Here is a 23,066-nt window from a genome sequence, read left to right as displayed (position 1 = left end):
TGAAAGAATAAATTAACTCAATTTAAAGATTTGATTGGATTTAAATTTAATTAAGGTTCAATGTAATGATTAAGGTTTTCAAAATTAAATCGGTAATCGAATTGGTTAATTTATCAATTTTTAGTGATTAGTTTGATAAAATAAATTATTAAAAATTCATTAAAATTAAAATATATAAAACAGGTCATCCCTCAATTTAAATTATATTTTTTCTCGATTCAACATAACACTTAATGAATCAATTTTTTTTTTTGGTGAATAGAAGAAGAAACTACACAAAATACTAAAAAAAAAAAACAAAATGAGATGTTACATGTAATTGTAGGCCCTCCTCCCTATCAAAGCTAGCTTGGTAATATGATCGACTTCCATGTTTTCTTCTCTAGGAACATATTCAATTGATCAGTTCTCCTCATTTTGCTAGAGTTGTATAATACGTCTGATTATTGCTGAATATAATCCTTTCGATAAGGCCTCCTTAATCACCCCCAATAACTTTCAAGTTGTCTGTCTGCACCAAAACTCTATCGTGTTGTCTTTATTGTACCAATGTCACATCATCAAGAATACCCTACAGTGCAACTTCGAAAACAGAGCATCTCCTTAATCTGCGATTAAAACCCAAGAATCCATTCCCCATTTTTATCTTTCAAAACTCCTCCTGCAGCAACACAATCTGTGTTAATTTGAACCGTTCCATCAGAACTTAGTTGAATCCACCTTTCTATTTTCATCGTCTCCTCCCTCAAAATGTGCCTTACAGAACTTCCTCCTTTGCGAGCAGAGATGTAATGTGTAGCCCAATTATACACACTTTTGACAATCTCTTCAACACTCCTTGAAAAGTACAAATATTCTTGTTTTTCTAAATTCGTCAAGCAACTAAGCTAAAGAAGTACAACCAATCTATATTCCTTAAAAAGATTGTGTCGATTTTTCAAATTACACTCAAGCCATTCCTGCAAATTTCTTGCAAAGAAAAAGGTTAAATTTTGATATGGAATGATCCAGAGTCATACCTCCTTCGTTGCCTCACAATCTCTTATAGCATGGAGTACATCCTCTATTTCATGACCACAAATTAAACATATTGCATCATTGCTAACTCTACGCCTTAGTCGCTACGCTTTAGTAAGCAACTGTTGTTTGAGAGCTAACCGGAGGAAAACCCAAACCCTTTAAGGAGCCTCCACCTTCTAAAGCAGTTTTCAAGAATGCAAAGATGGAACACCGGTAATTTTTCCAATTAGCCTTCTAATAGCCAAACCTGAAAAAGTTCTAGATTCCACAATCCTTCCTCTGTAACCATCTCCTTAAGACAACAGTTCGTAGCAATGTTGGTATTAGCTGGAATTATATTGATCAAAGGGCCAATATTTGGAATCCATCTCTCCCACCAACATCTAATGGTGTTGCCGTCCCCAACTGTCCAGAATATATTTTCTCTAAGCAATGACAACACCTTAAGTAAAGCTCTCTAGAGGAAAAAATTATTACTACGCGAGATACTGAAAGGTAGTTCATACTTTATCCCATACTTCGAACGCAAAACCCAAACCCACAGAGCCTTCAAATTTGTTAGAATGTTAAACCCCAGCTTCAATAAGAAAGAGGTTTTTTTATCTTTCACTGATGAATCCCAAGCTTTCCACAACCCTTTGGCTGGTATACTGAATTCTAACTAACAAGGGCCATTTTTTTACTACATTCAGTCGAACCTCATATAAACTGCCTAGCAATACTTCAATTTTGTCATATATTCCTTGTGGAATCCTCAAAGGCTACATGAAGTAGCTAGGGATTGTAAGAAGAACCGATTGAGCTCTAAAATAACTTTACCGGCTAGAGATAATTGTCTTGCATCCCATCTTTGAAGCCTCAATTTAACTTTTTTCACCACAAACTTCAAGGAGTTATAGTTACCCTTTCGTGAAAAAGAGGGACTCCCAAGTAAGAACCTAAATTGTGGACCTTCCGAAAACCAAGCAAAGCTCAAAGCTGCCTTGCCAAGTCTTCATTCACTCCTTTGGAGAAGAAAATGTTCATCTTATAAGTATTGTTTCAATGCCTAGAACAACCACAAAAATTATCCAGTAAATCTTTAACTAATCTAAGCTTGACTCACGTTAGGTTTCCCAAAGATAACAAGATCATTGGCAAAAAACAAGAGAGAAAGCGTCGGTCTTGACCTAGATAAATAAATGGGAGACCAAAAACTAGAATTACCCAACCATTCTATGCAAAGAACAAATAGGTAAGGGGACAGATGACACCCCTGTCTGATGCCCCTAATTGGACTGAATTTCCGAGTAGGCATCCCATTCCACAATATTTGCATAGTAAAATTGGTGGTGGCTAACATAATGACATTTCTAAGGAAGTCTGAAATATTTGTCGCTTGGAGAGACGCATCTATGAATTCCCAACTCATTTGGTCATAGGCTTTTTCCAAATCAATCTTAATGGTCATCTATTTTTTGTGTTTGCTTCGCATTGAATGGATAACTTTTTGGGCCACTATGATATTATCTGTGATGTTCCTTCCAACAATAAAACCGACTTGTTTTGATCTAATGGTTCTTGGAACAACTACCTTAAACCTATTTGCAATAATATTTATGACCAATTTGTATAGAATTGAACACAAGTTTGTAGGGCGAAATTGTGTAAAGCTCTCAAGATTATGAACCTTAGGGATAAGTACGAGCAAAGTGTTATTAAACTCCCTGTTAATAGCTTAACCATTACAAATTTTCCTAACCCACTCGGAGATAGCCCCATTAATCAACTTCCATTGGCTTTGAAAAAATAGTGCATGATAATCATTACTGCTAGGTGCTTTCAAATGAGCCATGTCAAATAAGGCCGTATTTATTTCTTCATTTGAAATTGTTTTTCTTAAAAGTACCTTATCATTAAGATTAATTTTAGGAAACGAGCTAGCAGGTAAGGCTGTTAAACATTCCGGAGGCTCACCATACAATTTTTGGAAAAAGTTAACTGCTTCAGTTTGGAGAGACTCATCTTTGAAAATCCAATCACCCTCTTCATTCTTCAAAATTGTAATTTTGTTTTGATTCCTTCTATGAATCATACGAGAGTGGAAAAATTTAGTATTTCAATCCCCAAAATGTAGCCAATGACACCTAGCTTTCTACTTCCATAACAGTTCTTCATGGTAGAGAACACATTCCAATTCCTCTCGTATCTGGGCTTCCAAAATACTTAAATGCACAGAATCAACTCTTTCTAAATCTTTTTAAACATTATACAATCTCTGCATCAACTTCCTTTTGCGAATCCTAATAAGGTCATACATAGAATAGTTCCAATTTTTAATGTTATTTGTAAAAAAGTTTAGAGATTTAGCCGTATTACCTTTTAAACACTTTTTCTCCTTGACAAAACCTGAGAATTTGGGGTGTTCAATCCATCCAGTAAGGAATCTGAAAGGACAATCTTTAGACAACTTAACCTCCGGTTTGAGGGATAAAAGTAGAAGTCTATGATCTAACTTGGCCCTCAGGAGGTAAGTGACTGAGCAATACGGAAAAAGCCTTATCCAAGCATCGTTACCAATTGCCCTATCAAGTCTTTCATAAAGCCCGGGTATTCAATTCAGCCAGTTAGAAATCTAAAAGGAAAATCTTTGGACAACTTAACCTCCAATTCGAGGGATAAAAGTAGAGGTCTATGATCTAACTTGACCCTCAGGAGGTAAGTGACTGAGCAATATAGAAAAGGCTTCATCCAAACATCGTTACCAATTTCCCTATCAAGTCTTTCATAAAGCTCACCTCGATGCCAAGTGAAAGAAGGACACCTGAAACCTAAGTCCTACAAATTAGACTTCTCAAGAAAATCATTAAAAAGAGGACAACTATTCCCAATTCTACGTCCTCTTTTCTTATCATTAGAAGAAAGTAGAGCATTAAGATCACCAATTGCCATCCAGGGGATATTTTCTATTAGAATAGAAGATGTGAGACTTTCCCAAATCATTTTCCTCTTCTGCTTATCTTGGCTTCCATATACAAACACAATATAAACAGGCAATACAGAACTAGTCCTAAGAATTCAAATCTAAATGAATTGAAGATTACTGTGAAGGATCTTAATAGAAATCGGGTTCTTCCAGCCACCCAAGTGCCTCCAAAAGCCCGATAGCCTCGACCTTGTGAGAAAATTGAAAACCCAAACTAGCTATAAAATAATCTACTTTGAAACCACTTACTCTTATTATGCTATATTGGGTTTATGCTCTTTGTTATATTCACGTTCGGACTTGCACATCCCTGACAATTCTAAGAGAAAACTGTTAAATTCATAGAAAGAAATTAAAATAAGAGAATAACCAATCTTACTACTTAGATCCCCCCGACTCTAGTTCTTGCAAACCTTCTGAAGTCTCTGCGTCTTAACTTTTCCCCGTGACAAGTTGAGCATTAATTAACTCAACCAAAGAATTCATGGACTTAAACAAAGGAACACGGGCAGTGCCAACTAATTTAAAATTATCCCTATTATCCCCCCAATGTTTGTTCTTTTTGGGATTATAATTTTCCTTGAAAACTATCATCAATTGCTTTCCTAGGTCAAGTACATTTCCATCTAGGGCCATCATCATTTTTTTTGATATTTTCAAAAGTTGGATTGCAATGTGTAGTAGTCACAAAGGGGCCATTTGATACATTAGAAGATTGTGGGGGGTCTTTAAATAAATTCTCTAATTTCTTGTTGACATTCGATTCAGCCACTATCAATTTTGGTACATTACCTTTCATGTATTGTAACACCCCTCACCCGTATCTAACGCTAGGATAGAGTTTGTGGTACTGCCTGACTTAAACTCAACCAACTGTATAAATCTGGGCCATAAAATTTCAAATAATTTAAAAACTTCTCTTTTCACAAGCAACTATATTATATATGGGCTTACGAGACCCAATCATAAATCCAGGGTTGTTTGCAACCCAACCGAGACCTCACAAAAACTTAGAAAATTTTTGTGCATCAAGACTCCACACGCCCGTATGGGTATAGAACACACGACTGTATGCCAGGGACACGTCCGTGTCCCTAACCCGTGTCTGAAATCATAAGCATTCTGCAAAACCACACGGCCTACGAACACACTCGTGCCCTATAACCGTGTCCTTCACACAGCCGATACACACGGCCATGTCTCATGTCCGTGTGCTACAAGCATACATACTAACTTTATTACACGGCCTAGGCACACGCCCGTGTGGCCTACCTGTGTGCTAAAATGACTTTAAAAATTTAAGTGTAGGAGACGCACGGCCATAACACACGCCCATGGGTGTGAACCGTGTGTCACACACGGCCTAGACACACGCCTGTGTGTCTTACCCGTGTGGACAATCTAGGCTATTTCCCAAGCCCTTTTGTCACCCATTTTGTACAACCTACACAAGATCATCTCAATATATAAAAATCCCATCAGAAAGGGCACTAATTCATCCATAGAAAGAACATTATATGCATTCATCAAAATGAAAAATAGCCATTATTCTAGGCTTGATTACAAAATGAAGGGCCTTTGACTTAAACTAAAATATATGAATCATTCTCTTAATACAACATCCTAGTCTAGCCCTATACATGCCAACATCAAAAATATAAATCCAACTATACCGGGTATTACGGCCGATAGTGTGATCGATATCTCTGACTTTAAGGGATCTTTAAGTTAGCTTGATAACACTGAAAGAAGAGGGAAAGGAAAGAGGGTAAACATAAAGCTTAGTAAGTTGCATATAAATAAATATACAACAACAATCTCATCATTAGTCATCATACTTATAGCTCAAAGGTAAACATAATTTAACTTACTCATTATCATCTACTCAAGTCATATTCTCTAAATTAAGCTCGTTACTCATGCTTACCATATAGGTACCTGTACCACTCACAACATGATTATTCTTTCTTTATCAAAATTGATCTATAACTCTCATCATTGAAACGTTTGGAATACTACTGGATATTCTATGAACCTTCAACATGGGATATAGTGCCGATGCTATGTCCCAGACATGGTCTTACACTGGCTCTCATATACGCGTGCTGATGCATGTCCCAGACATGTCTTACACTAGCACAACTCTTAGTGATGCGTGTCCCGCATACGCGTCTTACATCGCTATCTCTGTCGAGACCGATGCATGTCCTGCACATGTCTTACATCGCACTCATCTTCGTTTGGTACCATGTCCCGCATATGGTCTTACACTGGCTATCATAGTATGGTTGATGCATGTCCCAGGCATGTCTTACACTAACCCTCGTCTGGATGTCGATGCCACGTCCCAAACATGGTCTTACGCTGGCTCTCATAATGTGGCCGAAGCATGTCCCAGACATGTCTTACATTGGTGCACAAATCACCCAATGCCTTGGCACGAATATCCGGTTCGTATCCTAATGTTTCAACGGGATATTTCTATTATCTCAAATATTATAGACATTCTCAATTCGTAACTTGACAACTCATACAATATCAATTCAATGGAGATATGAATACAAGTATTAACAGTGTAGTTGCATCATTTACATACAACTTACCTCGGTTTATAAGAAGTACTTGGCTATTCAATTTAGTCGGTTTGCTTGGCCTTCCCCCGATCTAGGTTCGGATTTGGTAATTCTTGATCTATAATGACGATATGCACTCATTTAGTCACTAATTAGGATTAAGCAATCATAAATTCACATCTTTGGTAAAATGACCATTTTGCCCCTAGACTTTAGCAAAATGACCATTTTACCCCTATACCCGAAAATCGATTTTCATCGAATTTCGTTGTATCTTAGGCCTAACCGAACTATTTTTGCTATTATAGCAACTTCAAATAATCACTATTTCACATACTTATTAACTATTTTATGACTTATGCAAAATAACCTCTTTAGGTGTTTTCATGCTAACACCTTTTTCAAACGTTGTTTATAACACAACTAGGACTCATATTCCTCCATAAAAACTCAATAAAAATCACAAATCCTTTCATGGCAACACTCTAAACTCTTGACCATTTTGCAAGATATCACCCTCATTTGAAAACTCATGCTTTAAGGGTCTCAAAAATGCAAAAACCATCAACAAAGGGTGTGTGAATCACTTACTTGTGAGGGCTTTTAGTTGCTGAAAATTTTCACCCTTCAAAACTCTATTTTTGATGATATTTTTGATGGAGAAGAGAGATGGAGAAGAAAGAAATGATAGCTAGGCTTTTAGGCATTATTTCATCACCAAATCATGACATCGTCCACCTAATACTTTGACTATTTGCTTAAAACCCATCACATGGCCGGCCAACACTAATAAAAAGGGTGTAATTTCCCTTTAAAAGCCCTCAATTTAAGTTCTTTATCTATTTAACTTATTTGGGTACTAAAATGCAACTTTTGCCTTTTATGCGATTTAGTCTTTTTTCGAAATTGGGCTAGAAAATATTAAAATTAGCTCACCAAATTTTTCATGCACTAATAAAATCATACTATAACCTCATAAAAATAATAAAATAATTTTTTCTAACTTCAGATTTGTGGTCCCGAGACCACTGTTCCGACTAGGCCATAAATCGGGCTGTTACATGCATGGCCCAACATTTTCCCCAATAATATTACCCAGCATGCTAAACCTATTAGTGTTGAGCTCAAACCTATTACCTCTTGGACCTCCTACTTTAAATTGTAGATTGCCCAAGTCCTTAGCCACTTGTCCAACAGACTGCAAGCTGAGATTCAAGTCACCCTTTTTATGTTGCCCAGCATCCTTAAGCCCCCATACCTGAATTCCCCGGTCCAGTTTGGTTGCACAGCCTGCATTGTTTTTTGATCTGCTAGGGCCTCCTTCATTTAAGTTCTGGCTCAGTCCCCCATTTATTTTTTCACCCAACTAAACAAGCCTTAATCCATTTTCTAGTGACCCACTACCCACGCCCTCAATTACATCCACCGACATTCCAGCATCACCTATTTTTAAATATGCATTTCCTTTCCCCATAATACATGCATTAAATTTTTCCTTTCCTTTTAATTTTACAAAAAAAATTATCAGAAATCATCCCATCCCGATCACCTACACTTATTTTCGTATTATCCAATCCATTTAAGGTCGAGAATCTTGATCCCAAACTCACATTTTCTAAAGCCCCCTCCCTCTGATTTCACTGATCCTTTTGTCCCTGTTGTGCTCTTCGCTCCACCACCATCCATGGTCCAAACGTCGAACTTTCACCATTTATCATTGAATTTGATTACTCCGAATTATCACTATTTTTTCCGGTCTCAAAGCTTGTCTCTGTCGCTGGCGAAGTGCACATCTCTTTCAAGTAACCATATTTTCCACACGAAAAACATGTGGTTGGCAAGGCTTTATATTCCACCTGAATGAGTTCCCCATTTACCAAAACTTGGGACACCAAAGGTCTATCAAGATCTACAAAAACTGCCATTTTAACAAAACAACCCCTGGTTTTTTTATCAGTGTTGAAATCGAGCTTGGCCACTTGTCCACCAGCCCTCTTACTATTTCCAAAATTCCAAAACCTGGAAGACCAATATTTTGATCCATGCCAATAGCACACTCGGGTAAGGTTTATAGGATTGAAAATTTTTGTCCATGACTAAACATGGAGATATTGACCATATTTGATCTATAGTCCTTGCGTAAGAACTTAATTATAATCCTCAATACACTGAAGTTTAGCCAGGAAATAGTCATTCTCAATATCCATTAGATGAAACGATTTTGAAGGTTGCCGTAAACTACTGATCCGATTAAACAAGTGACGTATCGAATATTTCGACCCAACAACTTCAACACTACCATTGTTTTCATATCCTTGAAAAGGATTTATTAGATACGATCCGAAAACTCAATAGCTGGAATTGCATTAACCATGGATTTCTTAACGTCACCTTCCAAAAACTCCAAATCTTCTACAATATCAACTTCAATATATCGGAATCATTCCTCTTGAACTGAAACCCCTTTCCCCAACCGCATTTGTTTCCAAGAAACTTTTAGTTGCGGATCCAAATCCGCGACCATATCATCATGATCGTCACCATCACCCTCTTTAAATCGAATTTTTTTTGTTTCTCGACCATCAGCCGACCGAAATTTAGAGATCTTATCCTTTTCTAGATAAATATCCATTGAGCGAAAAAAAATTATATTCATAAATCAATTAATTCAATGTCTCTTAACCAATACGTCAAACCCATCCAATCGGTTTGGTCAAATCCTGAAAACACTTATAATTAAAAATTTAAAAATTAAATCGATTGAACGTCACACTCTCATATTTTACTGATGACATCAATATATATATATATTCTTTCTTATAAGAAATGAACTCTGCTAATATGGGTTGCCGATTACACCAAATGTTTACAAATTTTGACTCCCTTTCTCTTCTCCGCCGGGAACTGAGCCAAACCAAAATAAAGCACCTTTTGCATGAGTTAAAACAAGGAATAAATACCCCATTTTTGCTCCCCTGTCCTATCCATTAATTAGAAATTTGGGGGTCTTTTTATTAGAACTTAGAAAGATAAGATCTTGGGGTATAGTTGGAATCAGGATCATGGATTTGGAATTCTTGCAATCTATGGATATTCAGATTCTTGTTGGTGTAGCTGTAGCTGCCTTAGCCATTGTTGTTGGTGCTGTTTATCTGTTTGCCTCTATGAAATCCAAAGGTTTTGCCTTTTTCCTTATCTTTTACCAGTATTGATTGATTGTTCTTGGAATTTCACTTATTGGGTGTGCCAAATTCTGGATTTTTATGTATTTATATCTGTTGGTTAATGGAGTTTTCGTTGGTTCGTTTGGTACTGATTCAGATATTAGCTTCTTGTTGTTAGTGAATAGAAGATGAAACTGGAAATTGTTTCAATTGTTTGGCTATTGTTCTTGATTTGTTCTGGTTCCTGCTTGTTTTGGGGATTATTAATTGAAAGTATAGTAGGATATAGTTCTGTTCTTCTTTAGATTTTGAAATCAAATGCTGGATAGTGGATTACTAACACAAACATGGAATTATTACCATAGGAAAATGTCTAAAAGTCAAAACAACTGAAGTGTTTTACCATGCTGATAGAATCATGTGATTGCTAATCAAGTTGTTTCGGATCCATAAGTATTGAATGCCATGCTTAATTGCAGACTCGAGGCAGTGAGCAATTATAGCTTTGCTTTCTAAGTAAGCTTAATGACTGATCGAGGCTGGTATTATGTGGCTCTTATAAAGAACAATGTACAATGGAAGCACTATTAAGTTTCTCACCTAGTTGTATGTGCTTTTAGGCTGTCTAGATCCGGAGAATTTCAAAGAGTTTAAACTTGTGAAGCGCCAACAGCTGAGCCATAATGTGGCGAAGTTCACATTTGAACTTCCTACACCTACTTCAGTTTTGGGTCTTCCCATTGGACAGCATATAAGTTGCAGGTTAAGTTGATTGTATTTATCTTTGTTGAATTTCCAAACACTTCTAATCGGGAATATCATATAAGTTGGATGTTTTTCATTTTAATAGGGGCAAGGATAGCCAAGGTGAAGAAGTTATTAAACCATATACACCTACAACATTGGATTCTGATGTTGGTTATTTCGAATTAGTTATTAAGGTACTTGCCTGAAACTTCTTGCTGGTTGGAGTTGACTTTGTGTGATATTATACTATCCGGGTGCTCATATCTATTGGCGGACTTTTCTTTTAAGTAGATGTATCCTCAAGGGAGAATGTCGCACCATTTCAGAGAGCTGCGCGTTGGTGATTATCTTGCTGTGAAGGGACCCAGGGTATACAGTTTTTTTCATATGAACGCATAAACTGGTCTTGGCAGTACGGTTTCTTTCATTTGACATGTGGTTTGCATTTCCTTATGTTGTTGTTCTGTGAATTGTTTCTTTCAGGGGAGGTTCAGGTATCAACCCGGTGAAGTTAGAGCATTCGGGATGATTGCTGGAGGCTCTGGCATTACACCAATGTTCCAAGTATGTTATAAATCATAACAGATACTTCTGTAATATATATGCAAGGTTTAAATGTTTGAATAATATGTCACCTTCTCTTTTCATTTTTTTATGGTTTTGTTTCTGATTAGGTAGCCAGAGCTATATTGGAGAACCCGAAAGACACGACAAATGTACACCTTATCTATGCAAACGTCACATACGAGGACATTCTTTTGAAGGTGTTTTAATATCCGACTTCTCTGTTTTTAATATTTATACGAGGACAAGCGTGGTTAGTGACTGCTGACTAGTAAGATGGTTAAATTCATTTTTTTTTTCTTTTTTTGCAGGAAGAGCTGGATAGCCTTGCTGCTAAGTACCCCGGTCGCTTCAAAGTCTACTATGTTCTGAACCAGGTTAGTTGCCTTTTCTTTGTGGCAATCTTGTGTTTTCACATTTACCGAGCATCATTGACACCAGCTGGTTGTTTCTGCAAATATATAATCAAAGGCCTAAATAGAGAGCGTGGATTTACCTAAATTTTAAGTGATGTTAAATTCATCCTCCTCTTTTTCATGCATAGCAGCAATGCATATACGAATACGATAGATAATGCTGTTAAGATCTTGTTGAAATAAAGAACAATAATGCCAGATTTCTGTTATAGCCATTTCTGTACGTTCAGTGTACTGAATTTATACGGAATTTGAACTATTTGAACAATTTCCAATACAAATTTATTTATTTGAACATTCTTGCGTGATTTACTGAACTATTTTGGCATGATTATTGGAGTGGCATCGATAATGTATTTTTGATAAATAATTGAATTGCTGCCCGTTCCATTTTTATGTAATCTCGCGGTTAAAGGGCTGCAGTCGGCTTTTTTTTGCTAACAAACTACATTATGGTGTTGTTTCCTTAGCCTCCTGAAGTGTGGGATGGTGGTGTCGGCTTTGTATCGAAGGAAATGATTCAAACCCATTGCCCTGCCCCAGCACCGGACATCCGGGTATATTACTGGTTTCTTTACCATCTTTTTTGCTGTATGCCTGAAATCTCCCAACGATTTATGTATATTGCTACATATATCATGTAGGTTTTGAGGTGTGGCCCTCCACCCATGAACAAGGCCATGACTGGACACCTTGATGCACTCGGATATTCACCGGATATGCAGTTCCAGTTCTGATCCTTGTAGACTAAGCTTAAGCTCGACTCCGAATGTCATTTGTTGGGTGCCCTTCTGTTATAATCGGAACCGCTGCTCAGAACTTGTTATAATAAGTTTTCTATCACCATGATTGAAAATAATGTAGACTTGTGAACATACTCATGTCGGATTCATAATCAGTCGGTAACTTACACCCGATAATTACAGCCAAATTCAAATAATAAACCTGCTTTACGTCCATAAGCACAGTATTAAACAAATAAAGCATTAGTTTATTTTATATAAAAATAATAAAATTAATTCCACCTGTGAATAGGTTAAATTTTGCTATTTATTTTTTATATTTTAATTTTGTCATGTTTATTTATTGTATTTTAATTAATTTTTAATATTTCGATCATTACCACACGATAACTATTAAATTTATTAAGTTCTGTTATGGGGCAAATATATTATCATATGTATATTGTTATGTCAACTTATTATTTATATGAACCCTATGCGTTGGCTTGATGGTCAAGTGCAGCCTAGGTTCAAGTCAAGTTCTTCATTAAGGCCATTTAATTAAAAATTAATGATTGTCATTTACATTAAAATTAAAATTTTAAAATTTAAAAATATAAAAATTTAAAATGATTTTAAAAATTCAAAAATATAAAAATTTAAAATGATCTAATCATGAGAATATATAAACTAAATTCATAATCTTTATTTTCTTAAAATAGTAAAATTAAACCATTAAAATATTAAAATTCGGCCCACTACTTCGTAAGAAGTAAAATAGCATGGGTCTCATCATTTATGTGAAGCCATAAATAATAAATGGTTTAAAATTTAAATTTATTTTTACTAAATGAGTTTTATTTTATGACTTTTGAATATTATTTAAAATAATTTAAATATTTTTAAAATAATAATTTTAAGTAAATAAAAATTGTATTCTTTTGAAAAATAATTTTATATATAACTTTGAAATCATTTTAAATTTAAATATAAAATATTAATTTTACATCATAAAGATTAAAATTAATTATAAATTAAATGTAAATGAAGATATATTTTTAGTGGAGGACATATTTTATTTTCTAAAGAAACGTGAGGGACTCTAGCCTTCAATGATGACCATAATTCATTTATCTTCTCCTTAGATCACCATCAACTTTTTCATTGTTTTTATTTATTTATTTATTTTCACCTACAACTAGGTATTTGATTTAAATATTTTATTCCTTTAAAATTTATATTATTTATCAAATTATCTTAAAATAAATATAATAAATTTATATATATTAACTTTATTGATATAACTTTAATATAACAGTTTATATGTATATCATGTTAGCAATTAATTAACTTTTGAAAATTAAAAATATTTTTATAATTTTTATACTTTTAAAATAAATTTTACTAAGTTTTTGTAAATTTTAAAATTAAAAAATTAATTGTTGACATGGCAATCTACGTGTATGCCACGTCGGTAAAGTTAACACACTTTAAAATTTTCCATTAATAATTTAACAAACAATACAAGTTTAAAAACTAAAAATGTAAAAATTAAATTGGAGCTAAAATGGCTTTTTTATTTTTGGTATAAAATAAACTTAGGTCATACCTACAGCAACAACTAAACTATTGTCTTCTACCCTTTTTCATTATTAACTAACGGATATCGTCCTCCAACAAACTTTTCACAGAAGGTGGTGAATAATAAAAAATAACCAACTAATCTACTTTGCCTCCATCTACTTTAGCTAGATAATCAACAACTTTGTTCCTATCTCTCTAAATGTGGCGAAACTTAACTTGCCAATCCTTGGAGCATCAGTCATGTATTATTCTGATTTTATCAATGCTACTTACTGCTATTAAAATGAATTTTATTTCATCAAATTAATGGATTAAATAAGTCATTATATTTTTATTTTGATAAATAAAATCATCAATATTTTAAAAAAAATTGTATCAATGAAGCCATGGTTCTTTAAATAGCAAGTTGGAAGTTTTAAAAATTTTAAGGTTATAGATAAATTTTTTGAGTTTCAATTGAGATATATTTTGTTAGTTGAATGATTGATTTTATTTATAATTATTTAAATTATATTAAAATGTAATTAATATTTTTTTGTTATTAGAAACAATGTAAAGTGTTTTCTAATAATAAAATGAGGTAACAAGTGTTTCTAACAAGAAACAGTTAAGAACTAAATGCAATAATAACAAATTAGTTAAAAGTAACAACCACAGAATCAATATCAGTCTCGAGAAGCTTCTATAATAAGGTTAAGGTCTCTTCATATACATGCATCTCATCACAATTCTTACTTACAAATTTGACCATCCAATCAGCTACTCTATTATATTCCTTAGGAATGTATCGAAAATAAACTTTTCAATTTTGGCATAAAAGTTAGACTAATTAAACACAACTACAATATCATATTATTACCTGCACCACCAGTTAAGATAGTTTCCACAACTAATACATTATCACACTCCAATTCTAATTGTCTAAAACCAAACTCCTATGCTAAACTGACGCCTTCTAATATAGCTCTTACCTTACTTTTGAATACCTAATTTTTCTCAATCTTCGTAGTAAAATCGTACATCCAATTGACATCATGATCTCTAAATACTCCTCTAATCACAACAATATTATTATTTTCCGATAATATACCATTTATGTTCAACTTACCCCACTCTTTCTGGAAGGCCTCCAATGAACTGCCAAAAGTAAATATTTAATTTCATATTTATACTTAGATAAGCATTTAATATAAATAAAATCTGATAAAAATAAATACTAAAAAAAGAAAGAGAAAAATGTAGCTGCGGACACATTATTTCAGGGAAGCTGCCAAAGTAAATACCACGTTTGTGTTAATTAACTTTATCCAATAATTAAGAAAAAGCTGTTTACATTATTTGTAGAAAAGAAAAAGTTTTCTGGTAGCCATTCATTACAAATTTAGAAATCATTTACTGAAAAATGCACTAACCTTTACAACACCAAAAGCATGTTCGCTTTTCTTTTGATTCGTTGTCAGATGTAGTTTAATAATTTAAATATAATATTTAAGGCGAGTTTAATAAGAGATTGGATATGATATGTTTTGTTTAGTTTAGTTTAATTTTTATCTTATATTATAGTATTGTTATAATATTTAATTTTATTATTATTATTTTTATATAAATAAGTATACTATTCACCCAAATTCACTCTATTAATCCAACTTTAAATTTAACTCCAAATTCCATTAATTTTTACCTTTAAAATTTTGATATTCAAACTTAAATTTAAAGTAAATTATTTAATATTAATTAAAAATTAAAGAAAAGGATTAAATATTATAATATTAAAATTGGAAGAATGAGTCTCTATCTCATGAAGTATGTGTAGCCATGACAAACAGATGTTGAAGAAACAAGGACTGCAGCACTCCACGATTCCTAATTCTCTGCCCATAATTCATTTATTTTATTCCTTCAATTGCTACCAACTGTTTTCAACATTCTACCGACCAAACTTTCTGGAAGGGGTTGGATCCAATATTTATTATAAAATCCTTGGGTCAACACTAAATTTTTATTTACAAAATCATTATAAATTAAGAGTATACTGATGTGAATTGAAAATAATTAAACATAGTAAAGATTTGAATGCACCAATTTAAGATTTGTAAATTGAAATAATTAAAGGTAGAAAAAGTCGATGCGTCTATATATAAATGTCCTTTCACATCATTAACTCCTGACGACAATGTTAAAAAAAAAAAAAAAACAATCATTACAACAGTGTTTCTTCTGTGCATTTTACTATCTTTTTGGGAAAATAGTTGGTATTAATCAAAATTCAACAAATAATCCTGTACATTTTCACAGCGAAAGTAAGTATATTTTTCTGATTTTATATGTCCATAATCTACTGCTTGTTAGTAATGATATAAGCATGTTGCATGAGATCAAGAGTTTTCCAGTAACGAATTTCCAGATAAAAAACTTGGTGATGTAATTTTTTGTATTAGGAATTGAGATATATTGAGATTGTTTTTGAGGTATTTTTAGATTATTATAAAGGGTCTATATTGAGAATATATTAAAGAGATTAGACGTGTAGGATTGTAAACTAGAAAATACTTACTTTACTAAATGAGATAAGTTTAGTTTTAATAAGTATCCTAAGAATGATTATGAGACTAAGCAAAAGTAAATGATTCTTATATTTCAATAATAGGGAGTCTAATGTATGTTTATGTTTGTATGTGTCCAGATATTATGCACATTACTTGAATGTTAAGTAAATATTTAAGCAATTCATATATGAATTATTGGAAAACAATTAAACGAGTCATATGGTATCTTTATAAAATCAAACATTAAATGCTTACATATTAGAAATCTAATTAATAAGCTAGAGATTATTGGGTATAAAGACTACGACCTTGCTAGATGCCAAGATAGAATGAAATCTATGTTAGGCTATGTCTATAATATGCTTGTTCGAGGAGTTGTCTCTTAAAGGAGTGTTAAGCTAACACTCCCAACTCCTTCCACCATGGAAGCTAAGTTTATAACATGTTATAAAGCATTTAAGCATGGAATATGGATGCGAAATTTTGTCACTAAGCTACAAATTGTGAATGAAATAGAAAGATCACTTAATTTGTTTTGTGAAAATAAATCCACGGTCCTTTATTCCACTAACAATGGGAGCACATCAAAGTCAAAGCACATTAACATTAAATTCTTAGTTGTTAAAGAAAGAGTTTAGAGTCATTATTAATATAAATTCCATGATTACGAATTTGCTTATTAAGGGAATACCACCCAAAGATTTTCACGAGTCCTTGAGGATATTCAATTTAAGTAGGAGTTTGTAACTTTCTATTATAGAAACATTATAAGTTATTTTAGTTTACAGATATTTTAAGGTTTTTTTTTTTCAGAAATAAAAGTTATTTGAGTTATTAACACTCTAATTTTGATAAGGTTTGATCTTACTAAGGTTTAAGTAAGACCAGTTGAAAATAGACATGTTTAAATCACATTGCGTGTAATTTTTATGCTCCATATTCATACTTGATCTATGTTATTTGTTTATGTTAATATACGTGATAAGGGATGAATTTTCTTACGATATATGTAACGAAAGTTTTTCTTAGTTCTATGTTAACATAATTAATGGATGAGATTGTTCGAATAACTTTCGAATATGATAGTTAAGTTTTGAGCTCGAAAGTTATATAATGAAATGTAATTATAAGGTAATTAGTATACATATGTATTTGTGGTCAAAGTGGGAAGATTTTTGGATAATATAAACATAACATAAGAATAAGAATAACTACATGTTATTATTTACTACTATAAAATGTTAAACTGAATTAAAAGTTATCTAATTTGGTTAAGGCTTATTGGACTTCAGTTATTAAATAAAGTACGAGTCCAATATGTGTATATACTCTAGTAACTAATTTTAATTGATAATGAGTTGATTATAAATTAAGGTGCAAAAGTTATATATTTGGGTTATGATTTTCAAATTACACATATGTCTAACTTTTCAAACATCTTATTTTTAAAAATAGAGAATCACTTTCCTATAATACTTGTATATTAATTTAGAAAATTAAAATTATAAAATTTCAATATCTCAAGATACCGATAAATTTATATACATATTCGTATCTAATTTTTATTTTTAATGATCTCATATAACATAACCCGATTTGGTTTATGTACCAATACGATGTTTGTGTTTAATTTAGATGCGTTAGTTTGCTTTGGTCCATCCTCTTCCATCGTGTTATTTTTTGGATTATCAAGAGGGCATATTTGGTCATTTACACCTGCTTTGCTGATTGAATAAAAACAATGTTACCCAAGAAAACATGGTATGTAAAGATAACACATGCAGCATTTCTTTCACATGTAAAAGATCTTTTCCTTTAAGTGATAATTGAGGCAACAAGTGTTTCACATGTGACGATTTCCTCGAAATAAAAATAAAACTGTCACAATTTTAAGATAAAGAAAATGTAATAAATATTCATTTTTATTATTGATAGAAATTAATTTACCTGTAGATTAAGAAATCAATATTCAAATTTGAAGTTGACGATAATGATTTACTGTACTCTAATTTTATAAAAAAATATTATTTTAATTTTTCATTTTTTAACTTTTAAATTTATATTATTTATCAAAATAATAGAAAAGTTAATGTCTATTAACTTTACTTGACATAGTATCTATGTATGTGTCACGTCAACAATTAATTAATTAAAATAAACAAAACTATAAAAATTCCAAAGAAAATAAAAAATATTGAAATTATTTTGAAAGCATAAAAATTATAAAAAAGTTATTTAATAATAAAATTATAATAATAATAATCTATAATTTTAAAATTTTTAATTAATTATTGATATGACATACACGTCAATTATGATATTAGCAATCTATTTCAAGTGTTTTAATAAAAAATATAAATTTAAGGGCTAATTAACAAAATTAGCAAAATTTCCCCTCTTGCTTCCAACGTCCGCTACATAAAGAAAAGCACGAAGTATCTTTCTTTTTCTAGATTTTTCCATTTATTTTACAGTTAAGATTAAATCTTGAAACCTCGATCCAATGGCCCATAATTTTCCCATAAAAGTATTTATCTTTTTATAATTTAAAATTTAATGATCAAATGAACAAATTACCCTTTAAAATATATTTGATCATATTTAAGATTAAGGGTAAAATAATCATTTCAACCTTTTTCATCGTTCATATGTTTCCCACATGCAAACACATGTATCAAATAAAATCATTGTTGACGTAGATATTATTTTCTCACGGTATAATTGTAGTTTAATCCTTTTTCACTTAATAGAAAAATTACATCTATATCCCTTCTAACTTTATTTCTATTACAATTTAGTTTATGCTCTAATTTTAAATTTACGAATATCAATATATTTTCAACATTATTTTTAATAAGTCATTTTCCCAAAATGTCTTTCTTATATTGAAATAATATTTTAGTCTCTATATTTTTATAAAATTTCAATTTGATTCATTATCGATAATTCACTTTCTAACATTATTTTTATGTCTCTTAATTATTTGTTAATAATATTCACTTATTTTTAATATCAAAATTTCTAGATATTACATAAAATAATTTTTTTATAAAATTGAAATGTCGAATAAACTTGTGTTAATAATTGTTACCCTATAGCAATCTTGGGGTCAAATTTTATTAAGCTAATCATCAAAAGAAAATAAAAATAAAAATTGATATTGATATTGATGATAACAATGCATCCACAATCTTGGTTAACTATCTTTTATTGCCTGAGATTAAATTTCTTTTAAGAACAGGTTGTTAGGTTAATAATACTTATAATGATAACTAAAATTTACTTTTAAATATATTTAATAAAATTGCGATGGGTAAACAAAGGAAAAGAGTGGGACAGATTTTTTTTTTGTCCACTTTATGTATTAATAAGGCATGGCCCTACTACTTTTCTTTTTTGGTTCAATCATAAAAAAATTGCTCAATTTCATCATCTTTCACATCAATTTCTTAGAAACAGGAGGAACTACTGCTACTACTGTTACTACTGCAATATTTGCATTGGGACACTATAAAAGGTCAAAGCTTTGTTCATTCTTACAAGAGAAAGTACTCGCTACGTTGCAAAATACATTGAGTTTTGAGCGTTGTCCCTAAGTGTTATAGAGGTTGGTATGATTATATTTTATTTTTTATTAAAAAATAAATAAATTACTCTCATTTTAATTGTATTGAAATAAAAATAAACTCTTAATTGATAATATTTTTTATTTTTAAAAAATTAATTAATTACTGACATATTATATAGGTGAATTGACATGTGAATATCATATCATTAAAGTTAATAAATATTAATTTTTCTATTTATTTTAAGATGATAAGATAAATAATATAAATTTAAAAATTAAAAGAGATAAAAATTAAATAAATAACTAAAATGATTTTTATAAAAAGTTGAAGAACTCTTAAATTAATTATAATTTAAATAAATAAAAATAGAAGGACATTTTTAGAAAGTAGCTAACGTATATGGATACATTATCTGAAGGAAGATGCCAAAGTAAATGTCACTTTACGAAATAAATCAAAACTCAACAATTAATTACATTAATTGGACTTCTCCAAGAAGTGATCAAAGTTATTGATTATAAGTTTACAAATAATTTTCTGATAATCAGGCGCAAAACGAGTGGCCTGCCACTAAAATTAATTTTCATTTAAATTTTTAAAATTTTAAATTAGTATAAATAAAGTTAAATTTTAGTTTTCCTAAAAATATAAAAATTTGATTTATAATCTTTTAAAAATTATAAAGATATAGACTATTAAAATGAAAAATTTTATTTTTACCATTGTAAAATTTACAAATTAATTTTGACCCTTGCTGATAACTGCATTTTTTTCCAATGTGAAAAGTTTATTAGCTTTTTTTTTTAAAATTCGTTCATAGGTTAGATGTAATTATGCCATAAACAATAATTGAATTTTTTATGTTATTTTTTAGTTTTCTTAAAATATTTTAAAAGGAAATTATTTAAAATTTTTATCTTTAAATATTAATTTTAGTACTTTTTAAAATATTTTTGGAATAAAAGAAATATAGATTAGAAGTTTAATTAGCAAGTAACTATTTATTCTTAATATATAAGGTTAAAATATGCAATTAGTTCTTTTACTTCACATAAAATGAGATTTAGTCTTTGTACCTAAAAATTAAAAATTAAGTCTTTCTATTTTTTATTTAAAAATCTCAATTAAATTATTAAAATCATAAATACTTTTGTCAAATTTTGTCAACTTTAAATTTTGATTAGGTTGTCCTTAAATGATGTGACATATAATTTATAGAAAATAAACATATTAAATTGACCAATTAAGATAGAAACTACAAACGATATTAATGATTGAAAAATTAAAAAGTAAAAGGATTAAATTTTTAACTTTTAAAGTGAATGAATCAAATCTCAAATTCTATATAAGTACAAGGACTAAAACATATTTTAACCAATATATAATTTAAATATTTAGTTTCAAATTAATCATATATTAACCAACATTAAATCATATGTTGCATGTTTTGTAATTAACCATATCCTACCATGTGTAAGCATTTTGGTGGGTTTTTTACCTAAATAATACAAAAAATAAAATTAATAACTAAAATAGTATGCCTATAACATTATTTATCAAAATGGTATAGTTTTTATTGGTGTCATTGTCGATTAGGCCATCTGACTGCAATAATAGCAAAGACTAGACTGAAATGTAATGGTCTAAAGTATTTAGGAATCTGTGATGGAATTTTTCTATTTTAGTATGGCTGCGGAAAAGAAAGGGAAAGGGTGCTGCACCAAACTTTAAATAGGGCCAATTTCCTTTTAAGCCCTCCTTATTTATTATTTTCTTTTTATTCCCCTTCAACTCATTATATTGTATTTAAACAAACTCTTAATCTATTTTTGTAGTTAAATAAGCCCTTAACTTATAGTTTTTCTCATAAAACCCTTTATTTTAATATTAAATTAAATATATATTTTGAATTTCAAGCTCTTATCTTAATTTTTGTTGATACAATAAAATTATATACAACTTTAGCATCAACATAAAACTAAAAAGTAATAAAAATTTGAAAGAGTAGTTAAGAATATCATGTATATAAACACTCTCAAGAAATTTAAAATTTTTATTTTTTTAATAAATTATTCTCATCAAATTCACATCAACATAAGATGTGAATTAGTTTATATTTTTTTAAATAGTTTTACTTTGGGTAAAATATATTTACTTTAATATTAAAATATAGATCTTTTATGTAACACCCCAAACCCGGCCCAGAAGTTATGGCCGGATCCGTATGCCACATCAAAACGTAAAAAAAATTTCCATTCTAAGTCCAAAAATCGTACTTGATGTTCAAAAGATTAATTCATTAAGGGTTAAAGTGAAAGGAAGTCATGCACCGGTAGGAAACCGGAAAGAGGTGGTGAGTCCATCGGACCGCTAAGTACCAAGCTCCTTCGGATCCAATCCTAGACATGCATACCACCATTGCCACACTTTAACGTCATGGATATTTCTAGGAAACCGATTTGATTAAGTCATTTTAGGAAAAGTGATTAATTTTGGAAAATACTTTCATTATGGAAGCTTTGCTTGTTGTCGTGTTATTTTGAAATCAATGTTGTTTTTTTTTAAACGCCCTAAAGCTATTCAATTTCAACAGTTAAAATAAGTATTACCTATCTTAGTAATACATATTAAAACCATCAAAATAAATAAGCGGCCTTATTACATTTAAAAGCCCAAAACCTCAAACGTAATTAAAAGGATGTCCAGTTCACCGTAAGAAAATCAAACTTTCGAACGGGTGGCCACTCCAATTCCCTCACGACTCCAAGCCCACTATGGTTAGGGATTTCTGCGTGGATGAAAATAAAAGGGTGAGTTTGGGGAAACTCATGTGTAAGGAAAACCCATTCAAAGCCCAAGTCACTCAAGCCTATTGGGCCTAAGCCCATTCAGTAATAGATGGTATTGGGCGAGCCCTTTTCAGATTATAATAAACCGGGCCTTAGCCCTTATTCAGATAATGAAGATGGCCCATAGGCCCATTTCAAAATACATGCAACATCGGTAAACATATGCAAGCCCATTTGGGTAATAGTGGTATTGGGCCGAGCCCTTTTCAGACATAATAAACCGGGCCTTAGCCCCTTATTCAGATAATGATGGCCCATAGGCCCATTTCAAAATACATGCAACATCAAGAAACATATGCAAGCCCATTTGGGAGACTACTCAACCCACCAACCACTACACTCCACCC

General features: G+C 31.3%; 1 protein-coding gene across 1 annotated transcript; it reads left to right on the top strand.

Annotated features, from left to right (window-relative positions):
• The first annotated feature begins 9,343 nt into the window (after positions 1-9,343).
• LOC108468015 (NADH--cytochrome b5 reductase 1) lies at positions 9,344-12,411 on the top strand. Its single transcript, XM_017768865.2, has 9 exons — positions 9,344-9,735; positions 10,343-10,484; positions 10,573-10,663; positions 10,761-10,838; positions 10,953-11,033; positions 11,144-11,233; positions 11,345-11,410; positions 11,920-12,006; positions 12,094-12,411. Exons 1-9 carry the CDS (start codon positions 9,621-9,623, stop codon positions 12,184-12,186), a joined length of 843 nt encoding a protein of 280 aa, XP_017624354.1. The 5' UTR covers positions 9,344-9,620; the 3' UTR covers positions 12,187-12,411.
• The last annotated feature ends 10,655 nt before the right edge of the window (positions 12,412-23,066 follow it).

Source organism: Gossypium arboreum, chromosome 8 (genome assembly GCF_025698485.1).
Source record: "Gossypium arboreum isolate Shixiya-1 chromosome 8, ASM2569848v2, whole genome shotgun sequence".
Lineage (NCBI taxonomy): Eukaryota > Viridiplantae > Streptophyta > Magnoliopsida > Malvales > Malvaceae > Gossypium > Gossypium arboreum.
The sequence above is the reverse complement of the archived record's forward strand: the minus strand, read 5'-3'. Positions and strand labels throughout refer to the sequence as shown.

What these genes read in the sequence shown, in the direction of transcription:
- LOC108468015 (XM_017768865.2), top strand. Translation starts at nt 9,621, where the DNA reads ATGGATTTGGAATTCTTGCAATCTATGGATATTCAGATTCTTGTTGGT. An exon ending in TTGCTGTGAAGGGACCCAGG is followed by an intron (nt 10,839 to 10,952) that starts GTATACAGTTTT and finishes TGTTTCTTTCAG; the next exon opens with GGGAGGTTCAGGTATCAACC. An exon ending in TCTACTATGTTCTGAACCAG is followed by an intron (nt 11,411 to 11,919) that starts GTTAGTTGCCTT and finishes TTGTTTCCTTAG; the next exon opens with CCTCCTGAAGTGTGGGATGG.